Genomic DNA, 20195 nt, shown 5'->3' with positions numbered 1-20195 from the left:
TTTTCATGTTTGTTTGTTTGTTTGTTTTAAATATAGGGCAGAAAGATTTCAGAAGAATGGATCAATTACTTGTTGATTGAATTACAGGAAGAAATTGTGATTGTCCAATAGAATCCAGAAATGTCTATAGCTAATTTTATGCCTGCATGTATCCAACCCAGCCGTAGTAATTATAATCACTCTGTTTTTTTTTTTCTTCCTGGGGGAAATAGGTTAGGTGGGACCTGAATGCATCATTATAAAATATGCACAAATAAATTGAACTTTCCTAAATCTAGGTCACTTGGGTAAAAAGGCTTTTCTGATAAAACCAGGTTGACAATTAGATTCATAGGGTACTTCAGTGTTAAATGATATTCTTCCCACATTCTGGGTCATAAGGCAATGTAAACAGTGCACTAATGTTAAGAAGAAGAAAATTGTATTCATGGTAATAGTGAAGCTTCATGTTGCATGATTTTACACTTTACTATGCTGTGTTCTGTTCTGCCATGTTAATATTTTAAGTAATATAATTTCCTTTACATGTAGTTTTAGGTTCATCTTTTTCTGTGTTGTCTCTTTACCCTTCTGGAGTAGCTTTATAAAAGGCTACATCTTATGCCAGGAGAAATTCCTAAAAAAAATACAAAGTCAAATAATCTTTGTAGGAAAATGACAACAACAACAAAAATGGATATAAGATTCTCCAGTCAAAATGTTATCTTGTGTACTTTACAGACTCAATCTGTGTCCCAGGCTTTGATCCAAGCCTCAACATGATGACTGGAATCACCCCCATTAACCCAATGATACCAGGCCTAGGGCTGGTACCTCCCCCACCGCCAACAGAAGTGGCTGTCGTCAAAGAAATAATCCACTGCAAAAGTTGTACTCTTTTTCCTCAAAATCCAAGTAAGTAACACCCATGAGAAATATTTGCTCATTATTTGAAATTTCTTTCTTTTAAACTTTAAGTAGCATTGCATTCATTTCCAGATGTGACTCACCTCTAGCTGCACGGAGTGGGGTCTGTTCTACACAAGGCCTTTGTCTCTAGATTAAAACAAATATACAGGGATGTGACCATGTGTCTGTCCAGAAGCTAAATGGACACTATGAAGCCAGAACGTGGGTTTTGGGTATATATAGCCAGTGTTAGGAATCTTTTTGCATGCAATGACGTCTAGCATTTGCTGGAGAACATAGTGTGAAATATGTGAGCACTTCCATCCATCTTCACAAATGTGGGAGAAGAACTCTGAAATGTGTTTTTGCTAGATGGAAAATTGAATTAATTTGGCAGTTAGCGATTTGGGGGATAGGGGGAAACTTCGCATCTCAGAGTTTCTGGACCAAATTGAATTTGCTTGAAGGAAGCATACATTTGATGAAGTAAATGGGCCAGAATTTTTTTTTTTTTAATTTAGGCTCAGATAGTACATTTATGGGCTTAAATAGCTCTGATTTTTTTTTTATTCCTATTAATCAGCATTGCCTTTTTCAAATGGACTTTTCAGGAGATTGCTTTGGTAATCTACATATAAACTAGGTAAAATGTCGTGACAGTGTACATTTTATCTTTTTATACATCCTCCCCAAAATTTAATAGTTTGCTCATTTAAATGTGAATAATAACAAAGCGTTTTCTTCAGGCACGGTGTTTCGCAGCCAAGTAAGTATTGTGTGTGCTTTTTTAGGTTGTGCTTCCTATGTTCTGCTTTGTTGCTTCTTTATCTGGTAACAAGACAAAGCAGATAACAAGCCGAGGTTTTTCATCATGTTGTCATTTCATCATGTTTTGTGCTTTGGGACGTTTTTCCCCCTCCATTTTCTTGGCTTCTGTATTATAAAGGAGAAATGAAATTATGCTAACATGTGCTTTATCTTTGTTCACGGACAAGCATAGCCACTCCGTGTAGAAACCAACACGGAAAGTAAAGGTTGGGAGGGGGAGGGGAGAACAACTTAGAAACAAGACAGCCGGGGATAAATGTAAGTTGGTATAGAAATTTACCATTACTCAGTCTGCAGAAAGTGACTCTGTAAGCTTTACTCTTGCTGGGAGAACCAGAAAAAGAGAGCAAATAAATAAAAGACAAAAACTCTGTTTTGTTGTGATTATCAGATCTTCCACCTCCTTCCACAAGAGAACGACCTCCTGGGTGTAAGACTGTGTTTGTCGGAGGATTACCAGAAAATGCTACCGAGGAAATTATTCAAGAAGTCTTTGAGCAGTGTGGTGATATTACCGCAATTCGGAAAAGCAAGAAGAATTTCTGTCACATTCGCTTTGCCGAGGAATTCATGGTTGATAAAGCCATTTACCTTTCTGGTACTTTGCATTACATCAGGAGTTTTCCAGGCATTTTCGTATGTTTTGTGATGTTAATAGGAGCTTATTCCCTTTGGCCTTAATGCACAATAAAGTCCCCATAGTTTGGGGCTAGAAAAGGGGGAATTCTGCCTTTCTCCTTGGCTGCCAGAAGCTCTCTGTTAAGTCCGCGCGTGTACCTACTTCAGGAGCGATTTCCCACCATCCAGTCTTTAGGAATTCCATCAAGTTTCTAATTAATGTTCTCAAGTGCTTATTAGATGAAAAGCAATATTATGAGCACTAAGGACCATTATATTATTGGATGCAATCCTCTGGGGGAGTAAAGTACTCTCTTAGAATAATTTCAGTTTTTCAGAAGTGGATTCACTTTGTAGACACCAGGGTACCAAAGCAAGACCAGTTCCTTGCAGAAAAATAGTTCATGGACCCTAGGCTAAGGCTCAACATTGTAATGCCTGGATCTTTAAGCCTTGTTCTTTGGTGCCAGTTTTAGAGATATTTAAGTTAGGTCTAATGCTGCCTTCCACTCTGCAGGTGTTGGACCAAGTGAATGGAGTCTCTCCACATGGACTTTGCCAAATCTAAGAATTACAGGGTGGCTTCACAAGAACCTATTTTTAGATTCAACTCATTGCCATTCCCTCACACTGTCCACATACATCTTTCAGTCTCTCGTTCTGCATTTCACCTCCCTATTCCTGAGGCAAAGCTAATGCGGGAAGGTGGGAAAACAACAGGGAAAAAAAAAACCAAACAGCTCAACATTACTGCTAGGTTTTACTTATTTTCTGTAGTCAACCTCTATTGCCATGAAATTCTGTGCAAACCGCGGAAGACTTGAAGTCATTCCAATACTGAAGAGACTTCCTGAGCTAGTTAGTGATGTGGAGACCTTCACAACCTGTTCCAATAAAACCTTACGAAGTGAAAAAAACATCTAAAAGCATTTCAAAATGGAGATAGAAGTCAAAGCTTAGAATAAAGACATTTGAAACACACAAACAGCTATCAGACAAGTGGGGATTCTGCTCCGTACATGGCACTGGGTTTCACATGCCTTGGCCTAGATAATCTCTCTCTGAACCTCCGTTTTCTCATCTGCAAAATAGAGATAGTAACAGTACAACCTCCTAGGATCGTGAGGAGGAATAAATCAAATAATGGGTAGTGAGTGCTTAGCAGGGCACCTGCAACATAGAAATCATTCAGTAAATTGTTGTTTTTAATGCATATCCTGATGATGATAAAGAAGGACTGATTCCTTCTCAGGAACTCTGCCCTGGGAACCTGGGTTCTAATTATAGCCGTACCAGTAAAACTAGTCATCCCGTGGTGTACTCGGGGGCTGGTTCCAGGACCCCTGCGTATTCCAAAACCCACACATACTGAAGTCCCTCAGTCACCCTGTGGAACTAAAGAAAAAGTGGGCCCTTCCTATATGCGGGTTTCGTGTCCTTTGAATACTCTATTTTTGACCTACGTTCAGTTGAAAAAAAAATCTGCCTAATAAGTAGATCCATGCAGTTGAAAACCCTGTTGTTCAAGGGTCAACTGTGTTACTTTACCCCACCTGATTAAACAAGAGGGTTAGAGTAGATCAAAAGTCTTTTTCCACATCAGTGGAATACAATGTTTAGAACAATTCAGAAGATGAACAGTCCCAAATTTAGGCATACAAAAGGTGTTCCTTGATTTTTTATGCTTTTTCCAGACTGGGCACTGGTCCTGTTTCTCTCAGCAAACCCCTGGTTGCTCCTTGGTCTGCCCCTTTGGGGCAGGAGAAGACAGCAGGGCCTCACCTCCAGCCTCCCTGCCTAAGTGCAGAGGAGCCTCCCAGGGCCTCATCACCCTGGGGAGGCTGTGGCATCTGTCCTGGGAAGTTGTGAAAGGCTGATTAATTGGAAGGGCAGGAAGGAAGTAGAGCTGCCCCTCTGTGTGCAGGCTTCAGCAAGCCCAAGCCCAGCTGGAGGGCCTGTCTAATTTTAGAACCGCATTCACATTGGAAGGCCAAGCTAATTTTAGACTCGGCCTCATCAGGGTCTCTTTTAATGGTGATATTTCACTGAAAGTGAGGGTGTTTCTGGAGCCAGAAATGTTTAAAAAGTTATTCTCTGGACATGAACAGAGAAAAGTTGCTCAGCCAGTCAGGACAGCTGGCCAGTCTTAGGCGGTCCTGCCTGCTCAGCTGTTATGTATGTATCACTGTGGCCTGCTGACTTGTTAAGTTTCCACGGCCCATGACCAAGATACATTTTGCTTTAGCATTAATTCTGCACATCTGTGATCAGATGCTTCTGGTTTTGGTTGGTATTGTTATGTCTTCCCATTTTTAGATAACGCTGTGGAAAATCTAGGAGTGAGAAGGGTTCAGTGGCATCACAGGAATCAGATGTGAGATCTCTATCTTATTTGTAACTTCCAAAGGTGTGAAATGGCCTCCTGGGGAGAAGCCAGCCTCTCCAGGGATTTTCAGCTGACTTTTAACCCCAAATGCTAAAACAATCCATTGAAATCTACCATGAGATCTTGAACATCAGCAGGGTACAGCCTAGCATCGCCAGCTGCATCTCATTTGCAAAGCCCCTGCACTGCAAAAGTGCTTATTTTGCTCTCTCCTGTGGCAGCCCCCAGCAGTAGTGTGCCTGCTGGGACCTGAATTTATGTTCTGAAAATCTGAGTACCCCAAACTGAAGAGCAACCTCAAAGTCAACTCTTCTTCATTTGAAGTTAGGCTGGCGAGCTAGCTGCAGTTCTGTTTGTGTTGATTGCTCAGATCACGTTTCTGCTCATAATCTTTATAAGCTGGGTAGCTCACAGCAAATCCCCCAAAGATTTCCAGGCCCATTGTGTGTGTGTGTGTGTGTGTGTGTGTGTGTAGCTCTGGGCTCTTGCACAGGGCTCCCGTGGCCTCCAAAGATTTAGTGAACAATTTGTGTGGTGCTGCATGCCAGATGAGGTGCTGCAGGGCTATGAGGAAGGCAGCAGTGAGACCTGATTGAAGGTAAAATATTCTCCTGCGTGCCCCAGAGGATAAGTGGAAATAAAACAGCACTGCAAAATTGCCTTGATAATTGTGGCTTTTGCAGCTGCGTAGAGAGAATTGAGCAGCAGCATTTTGTGGGGGAATTAAGCAAAAGCCTGTGAGTGAGGTGTTCTGGAATTTACTTTGTAGATCTTTATAAATATCATAGATGCTCTTTATTTACTCATACTCCACCTATGCAATAGAGTTACAGTAAATTGAAAATATAGAATCAAAGCCATAAAAAGGTAGGGGAAAAAAAATGATACATGCCAAGTCTGTTTCTGAGCTTCCTGGGAGCCAGAGGGAAGAAAGAGTTATCATGACAAGTCCCCAGTTCTTGAGCTCATCCTCTGTTGGGAACACTGGTTTGGAAAATGGGTAAGCGACCTTCTGAGACACTTCCCAGAAGTGTGTTTCACCCCAAATCTGTAATAGGCTTAACTTTGCAGAGCTTCAGGATTGCTGGGGAGGATAACTGCTTCCCACCTCCTATAAGAGAGATGTCCCTAGGGAGGGCAAAGAAATAAATAAGTTAGTGTTTGTCTAAATGTGTGGCCACTGGACGTGACCAGACTTTCCGTTGGTTTCAGGTTACAGGATGCGATTAGGGTCCAGCACGGACAAAAAGGATTCGGGCCGCCTTCACGTGGACTTTGCCCAGGCCAGGGACGACTTCTACGAGTGGGAATGCAAGCAGAGGATGCGCGCCCGCGAGGAGCGGCACCGGCGCAAGCTGGAGGAGGACCGGCTGCGGCCCCCCTCCCCGCCGGCCATCATGCACTACTCGGAGCACGAAGCCGCCCTGCTGGCCGAAAAGCTGAAAGGTATGAGGCCGTTGCCTGCTAAAAGAGAAAAGCAGTGATCCCCAAATGCAGAAGCCCTGCTTCTTCTGCCCCTTCGCCTGATGATTGCACGAGAGCGGGCGTCCCCTGGAAGCTGCAGACACCTGGGCTTCATCATCCTGCTTGGGACTGGGGCCTGCCCCTTTCCGGCGCTCTCACCTGCTCTCTGTGAATGTGTGTGTGCAGCCACTCAACGAAACGCACTGAATCAGGGCGCAGAAGGGTCGGGGCATTAAACTCCAGAGCAGGCTATTGTCTTCAGACCCAATATCTAATCAGCCCGGCTGGCGTCCACGCCTGTGGGCGGGGCCGTTCCTAGGGGTCCTCCAGCTCGGTGAAGAGTTTGCACATATACCAGACTCTTAAAGCTGCCTTAAGGCATTTCACACACGGTGCTAGGGTCCACGGAGGATAGAAGAGAGATGAAGAACAGGATCCCTGTCTTCAGAGCGCTGAGCCCCTCTCTGGTGTTTGGTGCTGTGGGAGACAGACATAGAAAAGCTTAGTAACCAGTGAACTACAGTGATGATTGGGAAGAGGCCAGATTTTGAAGTTAGAATATCTTGTGTGTGTTAATTCGGTTCTGTTACTGACTAGCGTTGTGTGAGCCTAGCCACATCTGGGCATTTTACAGGCAAATGATGGTCAGACCCCCCTCGGGTCGTTGGGCGCTTTCAGGATTTGATGAGAGAACATAAGTCACAGTTGCTGGCCACATGTAGGTGTCTGCAAATAATTAACTGTAATACAAAGCCATTGGCATGGTTGTCAACTGCAGAATGTGCAACCTGCTTTGGGAACTCGGGGGAACATATGAATAATATTGATGAAGGTGTCAAGAAAGTCTTTACAGAGGAGGCAAAATGTGAACTTTGCAGGATAAACAAGGGGTATAAAGGCTGTCTAGTCAGAGGCTGGAGCCCTACGGAAGCAGAGAGGAACTAGGCACAGGAGCTGCATTTATAGAGCAAGGTAAAGCTGGAAGGGCCGTCTAGACTAGATAGCAGAGCCCTGAAGGCTGTTGCTGGATTTGGATTTCGTTCCATAAGCAATGGAGAAGCCATTACAGATTTCTGATGAGAGGAGGAATGTGACTGGTCCTTTGAGTGTTTTAGAGCTGTGGTCCCCAACCTCTGGACCAGTGACCAGTACCAATCTGTGACCTGCTAGGAACTGGGCCACAAAGCAGGAGGTGAACAGCAGGCAAGAGAGTGAAGCTTCATCTGTATATGCAGGCGCTCCCCATCACTCACATCACCGCCTGAGCTCCGCCTCCTGTCAGATCAGCAGCAGCATTAGATTCTTGTGGGAGTGCGAACCCTACTGTAAACTGCGCATGCAAGGGATGTAGGTTGTGCGCTCCTTATGAGAATCTAATGCCTGAGGTGGAGCTGAGGTGGTGATGCTGGTGCTGGGGAGTGGCTGCAAATACAGATTACCATCAGCAGAGAGGTTTGACGGCCCAATAAATATAATGCACTTGAATCATCCTGTAACCACCACCTCACCCCCCTCCGTGGAAAAATTGTCTTCCACGAAACCAGTCCCTGGTGCCAAAAAGGTTGAGGACCTCTGTTTTAGAGAATAGCTGGTATATTGCTGGCAGGGTGTAAAGTGGATTGGATGTTTTCACTACAGGAAATGTATGAAAAGCTGCCCAACACCTATTTTAGGAAGCTAGGAAATTGACATTCTGTGCTTTAAAAAAAAAAAAAAAGGTCTGTGCTTCCAACCATCATTCCCTGTCTGGAGCTGGGAATCCATAAAAAGCTACAATTGCCACTGAAATGCCCCATTGTAACCAAGGAGTTACTTGCTGATGCTCTTGTTGTGTCTTCTGGTGCCCTGAAAAGGCACATCTTATAGACATAAATGTACAAGCCATGGCTATCCCTTTAATAAAAAGTATATGCAATGCAGATACAGACATCATCTCACTTTTCCATTCAGCCTAGAAACCACAAGGAGTGGTCAAAATGAGATAGGACCACGTTCTCAATCAGGAATATTCGTTGGAACAAATAACTTCAATATCCACTGCATGCCATAGTATCAGATTATGATCTACCTAGACTAAACTGCACTAGTTCGTCCACTCCTAGTAGTGGACAAACAAAAGCTAGCACCTTGATTCGGTAACCTCATGGAGGAATTTCATCAAAGTTTAATTTCTACATGATGTTATTTTTAAGAAAACAGCACGGAAGTATCTATGCACGTATGAGGTACGTGGCATTTGCTTCTCCTTTTAAAGGATAGCAGATTGGGATGTCAATTTGGTAAAGTAATTTGCAAGCCTTGCCATTTCAAAAATATATATTTATATAGATGAGTATAATTTGCAGAATTCAGAGGCTGTATCTTTGCCAAGTACTGTGTGATCCCTTGAGGAAAGAACAGATTGGAAATTTTAATAGATGGCTGTTACAGTAGAATGAACTAGCTGGGGATACATCTTAGGCAAGAGTCAGGTAATATCAAGCTTGACAATTTCAACTCAAGCACAGAGTTTGGAATATAAACAGCATTTAATTGCTTAGGAAATTGGCTGCCTCGGAGAGGAAATCCACTCCATGCTCCTTACAATGCCGCAAAGCCAGCCAGGAGGAGCCAAGGAAACTGTTTTGCAGAAGATGATTTCATTGATGTGGGGATATAAAATACAGTGAAGACCGAGGTAAAGAAATCAGTGTCAGGAAGGAAATGGAAATGCAACCTGAAAATGCCTAATTGAATTTGCTTTTTTTTTCTCCCCTGAGAAATCTTGCTATCTTAGGTTTATTACAGATACTTTTTCCCTATTTTGTATCGTATTTGTTTATTCTTATTTTCTCTTTGAAAATCAGCTTTATTCAGCAAAATCTATACAAACTAACTCCTTATTATGACTTATAAGGCTCTCTCTGTGTCCTGTCTAGTGCTAAAACTATGTACGTAGTAGATGCTCCATATTTTAATTCTTTTTTCTCTTCTTCAGCTGTTTGGATCTATGAGCATGTTGTATTTCTGACCAGTAGAGCTACCGGGCATGACCAGAAGTGTAAGGAAGTGATGTGTGTTCAGCAATCATTCTAATTATTCAAGAAGTATTTGTTGAGCATTTCACCATTCATGGCCCTTAAAAGGGCCATGCCTGGCCCTTTTCTAGGTGAAAAGAAAACATTATACAAGCCCCTGCCTCACAGAGTTTAGATTTCTTGAGTGATAGAGGCAATAACACTTTGCATCTGCCACTTATAATAGTGCCCTCTTATAATATATATAATTATCCCACTTTGCACTGTAGGAGATAGCCAAGCCAGCTGGGCAGTGCTGGGGTGAGAGAGGGAGGATCTCCAGGGACCAGGTTACCTCATTCATTGGCTACTTGACCTTCTGAAGTCACAGGAAACACTGAGTCGTGTCTGTGTGGTGTCTGAGGCACGGAGTCACCCGGTGTCTATTACATTACTACCAATTCTAAAAAAGAAAATTAGTGGACACCCTGCTGGTTAAATAGACATTGTTCTGAGACAATCCAATTTAATGAAGACTGACTGGGAAGTAACTGCTCAGAGACCTAAAGTTTATAGCATGGCTTAGAGAAAGTGAGAAGGAGCTCAATAACACTATAATTACAATTTATTGGAAACAGTGGCACCAGGCAGATGAGATAATGAATTTCAGTGTGTCTAACACAGACCATCCACCCCTGGAGGAACCCTGTGTTTTGGACAGTGGAAGGAAGAGATTGATTAGACAGTGAGGAAGCATTATATCCTAATTCACTGGGGATTTCTCTTGGCAAGAGCATTTAAAAGTTTTTGTGTACTTTTTCCCCCTTTGGAAAGCCTCACATAATCTTTCATTATGTGATGAAATGAAGAGTTTCTCTCTACATCAGGTGAAATTCTGACAAAGCTTTGCAAGCAGTGCCCTTGGGATTCCCTGACGTGTCATCAAGAATACAGTCCTCCTGGGATCAGCGTTCATAGTTTCCAGAGGACTAGACTCTCATTTGCATATAGAATGGCCCAGCGTCAGCCTGCCAGAGGGAGGAAGGGGCAAAAGTGGTACCGGCATTTTGCTTACGTGGTTGTCAATATTTATGGTTCCGTGAAAGTAAAAATCAATAAGTTATGAGCCAAGTGGACATTCCATTAGCTGAAAGCCAGGCTTCTTTCTTAGGGTAAGAGAAATATGAAACACAGGAGCCTGTTTGAGAATTACTTCCTTAGGCGTTATTGACCTTCATAGAGGCAAGATAGGCCATTTTATGTAGAAACATTTTGCTTGACCTTGAAGCAGGAATAATCAGTGCATTTTCATATGACCCCCACCCCTTAATTTTCTCATTTTTACAGATACTAAATAGCTGGGGAGATTATGTGTATGTGTGGGTTGGGTATAGGAGAGCACTAACCATTCGTATAGCCTTTTATGCCATCTGTGATTTGGTTAATTGATGTGTGGTTAACTGAGCAGCCAGAAAATGGAGACTTGTTTAAGGACATATAGTGAAATTTGGGGAATATGGTAGCAGCACTGCTTTGACCACCCTGGAATTCCAAATCTGCTTAGATCAATATGGGACTGTACCCTGGGAGCAATTTCAGCAATTTCCAGCTATCATCAGAGGCAGAAATCAGTGATAGCTGTATAGACACATCATTTATTGTGTGTTTCCATTTCTTTGGAAAGAAAAGTAGAATGTCTTCTTTTGTTTTTTCTATTGAATCATGGAATCTTCCCTCCTGTTGTTCCTTTGTAGACCCAGCCATAAATAAGGGTACTACAGCCCACCTAAGTTTCATGTTCAGTGTTCATGGCCTGGCTTTTATCCTATCTATTGTTCTGAAAGTCAGGCGGGGAGCTCCCTATACACACAAAGAGGGAGGAGAGAACTACTTACCACTTTGGCTCCTCCCATCATTATCTTCATAGCAGTTTGACTGAAATCCACCAAGTGCCTACCACGCTGTGCCACACCCTAGAGTTTCAAATGTGACTGTAACATGGGCCTTGCCTTCGAGGAGTTTGCAGTTCAATTGTTGCTAAAGGATCCAGTGGCAATAAAATCATGACTGTCTTACGTATATAAAACGAACATGACATGTGCCAGTGATTTTATTTAACTCATTGATTAGTGAGGAAACCAGTAGGATGTTAAAATTGGTTCAAAGGAAAATTTGCCTTATAAGGATTTAAATTTTCCACTGAAGACAAATTCATTTGCCCTGTTACAGAGAGGAATTATTTGTATTGTTATCAGTATTTTCCACAATTTATGTTCTTTTCCTACAGAGTTGTAAAGCAGGCTCATCAAAGACACTTGACTAATCAAAACCTAGTCAAAAATAATGTTTCCCACCCCTATAGAATGAGATAATTGGGAGGGGTGGTTCTAGCTCATGCCCAGCGTTCCATTGAAAGGATCTGCAGTGATCTCTATGTCCCTTCTCAATTCTTGGATGCTTTTGTTTTTCCTGGGGAGGGGTGACAGCTATTCTTTAATTGGGAGTAGGGAGTTTAGAGACAGGGACTCACAAAACTCCTAAGAATCACGTCGGATCCTTTCAATATTCTCCACTATCTCAGCTGCTACTTTCCATTTGAGGTTTTCATTGTCTCTGAACTCTGATTAGCTCCTAACCTACTTGGCTTTCATTGAGTCCTTTCTCTCCAGGGCTTCTCAAACTTGAATATGCCTATATAAATCACCTGGGGTAAGATGCTGATTCCCAGTCAGGAAGTAAGAGAAAGGCTGATCTGCATTTTAATGATAACAAGCTTCCTAATGCTGCTCATGCATGTGGTCTTTGAATAGCAAAGTTTTCTCCTATATGCAATTTTTTAATGCCCACTGTGTGCCAGGTGCTAACACACACAGGCAAGAGGGAGGAAGGTTGACAAAGTCTGAAATAACCAGATATGGAAGAGGTGGGCATGGATTCAGGTGGTGACACTGAGAGATGATAGGTAATCATATAATATTATTTATTCCTCACAAAGCTGAACAATGGTTCTTGCCATCCCAGCATCAAACATGCTTTTAAAAAGATTTCTGAGTTACTTGATAAACTGGTTAGTGCCTTACTGCAGAAGGCTCTGCTTCTGTGGGATTATCTGACATCACTCTTAACTTCCATTGCCAGTGATAAGGACCTCAGAGGCCTAAAATATGAAAGGATCATCCACCTTAATTGTTATGGAACATTTATCTCTGGTAGACAATGGCATATGTGAAATTGCTCTTTAACATGAAATTTAAATGTTTATTATCAACTATGAAGCTTCCCAACTTTTAACCCTAGAATTTGTAGCTTTCCAGTACTAATCACTACATATCTATCAGAAATATACTAATTCCCCCTTATCCTGGGGGGATACATTCCAAGACCCCCAATGGATTCCTGAAACTGTGGATAGTACTGAACCCTGCATATACAAGGTATATAGACTAGGTAAAAGACTCATTCTTACCCTAGATTTTAGCAACCTCAGAATGTAATTTGTTTTCTTCATTAAGTCTAGAACTTTAACCTTTTTCCTTAAAGGAAACACTTTATGGCTTTTCTTTGGCATATCCAAATTGCCAGTACCACTAATTTTGTGCTTTAGGGCCATTATTAAATCCAATAAGGGTGACTTAAACACAAGCCCTGCTATACCATTACAGTCGATCCCATAATTCAGATGGCTACTGAGTGACTCACAGGTGGATAGCATAGACAACGTAGATACACCGGACAAAGGGATGATTCACTTCCCAGTGGAACTGAGTGAGGCGGCCAGAGATTTCATCGTGTTTACTCAGGATGGTGTACAGTTTAAACCTTATGAGTTGTTTATTTCAGAAATTTTTAATATTTTCCTACTGAAGGAGACCATGGTTAACTGAGACCTTGAGCAGCTGAAACTGTGGCAAACCTTGGATAAGGGGGCGCTACTTTATCCATATCTGCTGTAGAATGTAATTAAATATAAACTACAAAGGGAAAAACTCAGTGACCAGAAGATTGAAACATGTTTTGGAAGTTTTATTCTCACATTAGCGCCTCAAAACTGGAAACACATCCATAAACCAACAATTACTGTACAGAGTGGTGAATGCTTTAATAGCAGGGTACGTAGCGAGCGAATTGTGGAAACATAGCAAAGAGACACCTAATTCATCCTAGGGTTGCAGAAAAGGTTCCTTTATGGAAGGGCACTTTAGCTGAATCTTAAGGGAAAAATAACAGGGAGCAGGAGTGTGAGGGCCCCAGGATGGGTGCACAGCACGTGCAAATGCAAGGAGGCAAGGCCAGGGTGTTCAACAAAGAGGGATATGGCAAAGGAATGGGAACGGATGAAAGGGAAAAATGCAAATCAGAGAGGAAGACCAGAGAAAGAACATTTGCAGTAACCCAAGTGTGACATTGTGAGGACCCTGATTAGAAAACACGGGGCAATTTTTAATGAGCAAATGGTTCATATTCACTCCATAATATACCAATTTTCCCAATTCTTACTGTGGAAAAAGCACATCTGCACATTCTAGCTTCTAAACTGCACCCACATTCAGAGTTATGCCTAAGCATGTTCACAGAAAGTGTTTGGAATTTTTATAAGTGCGTCTTTGATGTGATTTTTATGAGCAGTGTTAATTTCTTTCCACATGAATAGCTTTAATAATGCTGCAATCTAAATCCTGTTTAAATTAGTTTATATTGTTTTCTGCTTTCTCAGTGATCTTTCCACTGAATACAAAATTGAATTTACAGTTGGGTATTGAAAATGACCGCTCCCAATATGCTCCCGAAGCCTTCCAGAGGGAGTTACTGGCTTAGTCTTAATTAATATAAATTAAAGTCACTTCTTACATGGCAACAAATATTGACTAGAGTTACCAAGCATGCCTTAACTAATGTTTTTTAAATTTAATTTGAATGTCAGTACATCAATCATACATTGGCCTGCCAGTTTCAGAAAGTCCAGAAATGAAGATGAAACTGGGAGTTTTCAAAACTATATTCTTCTTTTGAGCTAATGGAATTTGGCCTAGTCGTACTTGTTAAAATGTTAGAAAATCTCTTGGCTACTTACTTTTTAAATAGTGTATTTTCAGTGGCTTAATCCTAAGGATGTTTTTTTCCATTTTCTGGAAACTATAATCTGCTGGTGAACTTACGCTCAAGGTCTAGGAGTGAAGAGCAATACAATGTTGTTTTCAGATCATGTGAGCAAAGATACGTTTTTAAATTTAAATGTGTTCTTCCTGATAGTAAGTTACTCTTATTTATGAACTGAGTGACCACGAGCAAGAGAAGGAAAAACTATCAGCATATGAGGGAAGGAAAGATGAACAGCATGACCGTAAGCTCCATAACAAAAATGTTCAGGATTTTTCTTTCTCTGTGTTATGCAGAGACTAAAGTCATAGCAAAGGAGAAAGATAGCATATGAAGTCAGTGTTCTCTTTTATGTTGTTGTTATCTTTTAAGAGGGGAAAAAAAAATTTCTTGTGAGCGTTAGGTTTATTTCTGCCGTCTGTTGCGAGGTCCATTCTCCTAACATATGTTGTCAGGGAGAGAGGAAGAGAGCGTGGAGGGAGGTGGCATTTATTCTGCCTGTAATGGTCGCAGTGGACCTCTCACAAACATAATGCTAAATTATGGGCCTCTCCATGGGCTGAACGTAACGTTAAGTTGTATGATGGATTTTATCTTATACAAGCCGCTTCCGTCCATGAAATGAGATAAGAAACCGCTGTAGCTGGAGTTCACTGAGGGTTGAACTTAGACTGAAATTCCAGAGTTATCAAAATCGTGTGAGCCAGCTACGATACTGAGTAAGTGTGCTCTGCGCCTGTGGGTTGAGATTTTCAAGGAAACTCGAGTCTTTCACCGGCAGAGTGTTCCGAGGGCGTTCCCAGGCCGGTTATCTCCTCCGGTTAAAGTGTGAGGGCCCAGGGAGCAGGTTTGCTCAGAACAAAGCTTTGATGGCCAAATCTAGAAGGCCGCTGCCCAGCAGGCAAGGGCCTGGAATCTCCTGGCTGATCAAGGGCTGCTTTCAGTCCTGGAGAAAGCAGAGCACCCTCCGCAGGACCTTGAGCTAGGCGAGTCCTGCCTTCATTCCGGGACGCACCTGCTGGGCAAACAGCCACTGCGCTGAGGGAGCTGTGCCCCGGTCTGGGAGGGGGCCTCTGGGAGAAAAGGTCCTAAAAATATTTGTACAGCACCCTATAAAATTTACAAACCACTCTGCAAATGGAAGGCTTTTTATGATGTGTAAAATTCTAGTAACTACACAACAGATGATTTTAAAAATGTGGTGAGTAAAATAAAACAAAATTCCTCCACCAAACATGAATCACCCTCTGTCTGTTCACCTGGAGTATATATGTGTTTATTATATATGTGGACAATGCATAAGGATGTCTCTGATATTCCTCCACTGGAGGAGACAGTGCCTGGCACACAGTAGGCACTAAGAATTTGTCAATGAATAGGTAAGAATCTGAATCTTCCGGTCTAGTTTTAATGCTGATGTTTAGAATTCAGAGTCTACCTAGTTCACTTGTAAAACAACGTAGGATATTTTTTCCTAAGTCACATTTTCCAGTAGTAGAAAAATATAAATGAAAAGTTTCTCCCCGCAAAGTCACCTGGAAAATATGCAATGAGCCTTCAGCAACAGTCGGATCGATTAATGTTGTAAAAACTGACATACAGCTTCCAGTTCTAATTAACTTAATCACCTTCTAACTTGCTTTTTCTCCACCTCCAAGCCACACAACACAAGTTTGTTCCAGTAACCATTTCCAAATAGGCAAGTCTATTTGTTTTCTTTGAAATAAACTTTATCATCTATTTACAGGTGGAACATGGTTCCCCACTTCCTAACCCTGCCCCCCAACACACCCCTGGAAGCAGGTTAAAATGGACTTTCCAATAGCCACACAAAGAAAGCACTGACCACCACAGGGAACACGTCCTCTTTTGTGGAAAACAAGGAAACATTCTCTATTTCAGCCTAATTAAATATGTTATATTAGCTCTGAAATGAAATTAGTTTTGAACTACAGTAGAACAAGAATTGACTTATTCCTACTACCTGCCTTGGAAACAATATCTTATATTATAATCATTTTTAAAGCAATTTAATGTCTTCCACATCTTAACACTAACTCAGTGATTTCTATAAATCAAGAATTGGTAACACTTTATAGTATAAGTTTTTTTTTTTTTTGAGACAGAGTCTCACTGTGTTGCCCGGGCTAGAGTGCCGTGGTGTCAGCCTAGCTCACAGCAACCTCAAACTCCTGGGTTCAAGCGATCCTCCTGCCTCAGCCTCTCGAGTAGCTGGGACTATAGGCATGCGCCACCATGCCCGGCTAATTTTTTCTATGTATTTTTAGTCGTCCAGTTAATTTCTTTCTAGTTTTAGTAGAGATGGGGTCTCGCTCTTGCTCAGGCTGGTTTCGAACTCCTGACCTCAAGCGATCCACCCGCCTCGGCCTCCCAGAGAGCGAGGATTACAGGCGTGAGCCACCACGCCCGGCCTATAGTATAAGATTTTTGATAAAAGAATAAAGAAATGAAGTGGAGGCCAAATAGGTTAATGACAGTTTTTTTTTAGTTAATCTTAAAGAGAAATCAAGGTTTGGTGGAAGAATGAGGCTGTACCTTATTACTAAGGATGCCCAGAACAAATCTCCTAAAATTGAGCTCACAGGGTTGGTAGATAAGAGTGTGAACCTGTTAGGTGGTTCTCTGGTGCCATGGAGTTAGATGAGAAAAGAGAAGTTAAGTAATGGTAAGGTAGTCAGTCTCAGGAAAGCTAATTTGTCAAATTCTGAAACTACATCCATTAGAATAGACCTTGCTCTGTCTTTTCAGAGGAACCAGAATAAAGTCTATTTTCTCACCTTGGCATGATTGGTACTTGGTGGTTTTCCATTTCCAGATGATAGCAAGTTTTCAGAGGCTATCACAGTGCTGCTCTCCTGGATTGAGCGAGGGGAAGTGAATCGACGTTCTGCAAACCAGTTCTATTCCATGGTGCAGTCGGCCAACAGCCACGTCCGCCGGCTAATGAATGAAAAGGCCACCCATGAGCAAGAGATGGAGGAAGCCAAGGAGAATTTTAAAAATGCCTTAACTGGGATCCTCACTCAATGTAAGTAAAATTTTCGGGGCCATCTCTTTCGTTGTGGTTTTGCCTTTTCTTTTTTATTCATTTTATTTTTTTCATTTGGGGGTAAGTAGTTCAATAATCTCCCATTTTACTCCATATTGAATGGCAAACTTCATAACCTATTTCATGTTCTGTGGCAACTTGGAGGAACACGGACCCTGCCCTGAGAGCTTACTTCTCAAGGTGAGCAACGTTTCTGTAGCTTTTCCTCAGAACACCAGGCCTGGCCACCAGGGCAGGGCAGGGCAGCTGGGTGCATCAGTGCCCGCTGGACCCGCCAGAGTACATAGCACACCCGTGGGGCAGCCACCCTCCACCTGCAAGCTGTCCCCACAGACCCCTGCGTCCTCCTAGTGCTGACAGGAGAACGCAGACCTGAACACATTTTCCCTGGGCTCTGTTTAGGAAGAAGGTACAGTCAGAAAAACTCCTTCTCAGGACCTTTTATTTGAGGTGAGCTTTGGCTGTCAACATGGGCAACTCACAGTGGAGATTTTTGTCCTTTCTTTATTTGGAAAGCAAATTGCCTTAACTACTTAGTGCTAGTGATTTTTTATGTATAAATCCTAAATTGATGAAGGGCTGTAAATGGGGCTTTCCCATTGAATAATAGTCAGGGTAATTACCCAGGGCTCTATTCAAAAAAAAGGGCATATATTTTTTTACTGGGCACTCTGTGTCTGTAGTTAAAGTCAGAGTGGCCTAATGCATCACAGCTGCCGATGGTCTCTTGCTTAGTAAAAGCCAACGAATGGCACTGTGACAATGCTATGCTCCATTCCACACCAGGTGCAGGGGCCCACGTGCAGTCGTGACATACGCGAGTTCCATGTTCATTCTGGGATAAGTATTGTTTTCCGTGGTATAATATGCCAAAATGCCAGTCACCTCTTTCAGCAGTGTAAACCCCAGGAATAATGTATCTGTTAGGATGGCATGAAAGGGGAGCATGAAAAACCAGAATTTTAAACGTGAAGGTATCTTATATGACTCTGTTATCAAAAGACAATTTTTGCAGCAGCATAGCATATCAGATAACAAATTCGTAATCATAACCTCTGATAAGTGACCAAATATCCAGTATGAGACCAATCTGTCCTTAAAGAACAGAAATAGAAAAAATAGAACTACTCTGTCTCCTACAGACCGATATCAGACCACCTTACCTAGATTCACCAGCCTTGAGGAATGGCCCTTTAACCGAGTGCGTATGTCCAGCAACTCTGCAGTAAGGGTCATTAGGGATAGAATAAAGAAAACTAATATTGACACCAGCCTTTAAAGGAGGGCAGAAGAGAATGGATTAGTGGATTGTGGAAGATGAGGGTGAATTGGGTAAAGAATTGGGTAAAGAAAAGGGGGAGAGGGAGGCCAAACAATTGTAATAATGCAGTTCCTACACATCATGCTGAGAAGCCCTATGCCTGAACAGTAGAATGATTACTGTGTATTTACCTTTTGCTCACTAGCATCAATTTTAAAGAAATTCTCATTCCCATGTAGTTTGCAGACCCACCTGGCAGGAAAGATCCAACCCTTGGCTCTAACAATGAAGATAGAAGGGCAGCCACAGATTAGGATAGGAAAGAAGTTAGTTTTATTTGGCAATTAACCATTGAAAGAGGCGCCTATTAAAATAAGGCCCCTATAATGTGGCTGAAAGAACGTGACATTGTATAGGTGTAAGTCAGCCCACGTCTGAAGCAAGTGAGGGAGAGAGACAAAGAAGTAGCAGCCTGTGGGAATCCAAATATCAGCTTTGTGCTCCTGATAAAAGCCAAGTTGACAAATGTTCTTGAGATGTGCAGCAATTACTGGCTTCCTGCTACTGGGCCTGGGGGTTGAGCATGCAGCCTCAGGCAGCATGAAGACCACAGGCCTCGTCCCCTGGAGCCTGCACCTGGACGCCTGGGCACGGGAGGAGAGGACCAGAAGAGCCACTCTCTCCAGGCAGGCCGGCCCACCCACTCCCTGAGTAGGAGACAATGAAGGGGAGCGGGAGGCCAGGACAGTCCCATCTCTTGGCAACTAATGCAGAGGGGAGTACTGTAATAGCTACACCCCTGAGGTACCTCAACTTTGAAATATCACAAATTGAATTCTTGCATGTAATCTTCAAACTTGTTCCTCTTCTGGCTTTTCCTTCCCATTTTAATAAATTCTCAAGGTAAAGTCTTGTGAGTACTTTTCATACCCACCATCTCCCACCATTGAAGCCCACATCTAGGCCATGAGGAAGTCCCATTGTTCCTACCTTCAAAAATGCACCCCTTTTCAGCCCGCTTTTCTTCATTTTAACTGTCACCACTCAAGTCCAGGCTGTCTGAACCACTGTGATTACCTAGTATGTCAGTTATGGTGTCTACCTATGAGTAACAGAAAATTCCACCAAACTGTATCTTTAATTAAACAAGTGGAATTTTTTCTCTTCACACATGGTAAAATCCAGATATAAGTGTTTGTGGCAGTGGTCCAGTGGGGCAAGGCTGTCTAGGCTGAGGTTTCTCTGATGCTATTAGCTTTTCCTGGATACTTGTCTAAGATGGCTGCTGCTGCTCCTGCCATCACATCTTCTTTTTTCAGGCTGAAATCACACTTACAAAAAAAAATAAAAAGAAGAAGAGGAAGAAAGAAACAGAAAACAGTTGCATTATTATACCAAGAAAGCAAAACTTGCCCAAAGATCCCAAACAGACTTCTACATATGTCTCGTTACATAGAATTATTACACATGTCTATGCCTAACTACAAGGAAAGTGGGAAATATAATCTTTGACTGGGCCTATTGCTCTCCAGAATAAGATTGGGGTTCTCATAATAAGGGGAGAATGGCTATTCAGAAGCACTTTGC

The 20195-nt window shown here is 42.2% G+C and overlaps 1 protein-coding gene across 2 annotated transcripts in view; it reads left to right on the top strand.

Annotated features, from left to right (window-relative positions):
* The window catches only part of ENOX1 (ecto-NOX disulfide-thiol exchanger 1), a 609648-nt gene that overhangs the window by 436491 nt on the left and 152962 nt on the right, over nucleotides 1-20195 (top strand). For both annotated transcript variants that reach the window (XM_012649266.1, XM_012649259.1), the window contains 4 exons: nucleotides 721-894; nucleotides 2108-2314; nucleotides 5933-6166; nucleotides 17114-17326. In XM_012649266.1, coding sequence (XP_012504720.1) covers nucleotides 721-894; nucleotides 2108-2314; nucleotides 5933-6166; nucleotides 17114-17326 — 828 coding nt within the window. The remainder of the gene's footprint in view (nucleotides 1-720; nucleotides 895-2107; nucleotides 2315-5932; nucleotides 6167-17113; nucleotides 17327-20195) is intronic.

The sequence above is a fragment of the Propithecus coquereli genome, unplaced genomic scaffold, assembly GCF_000956105.1.
Source record: "Propithecus coquereli isolate 6110/MARCELLA unplaced genomic scaffold, Pcoq_1.0 Scaffold11, whole genome shotgun sequence".
Taxonomy (NCBI): domain Eukaryota; kingdom Metazoa; phylum Chordata; class Mammalia; order Primates; family Indriidae; genus Propithecus; species Propithecus coquereli.
Note: the sequence above shows the minus strand (reverse complement) of the source record. Positions and strands in the feature narration are given on the sequence as shown.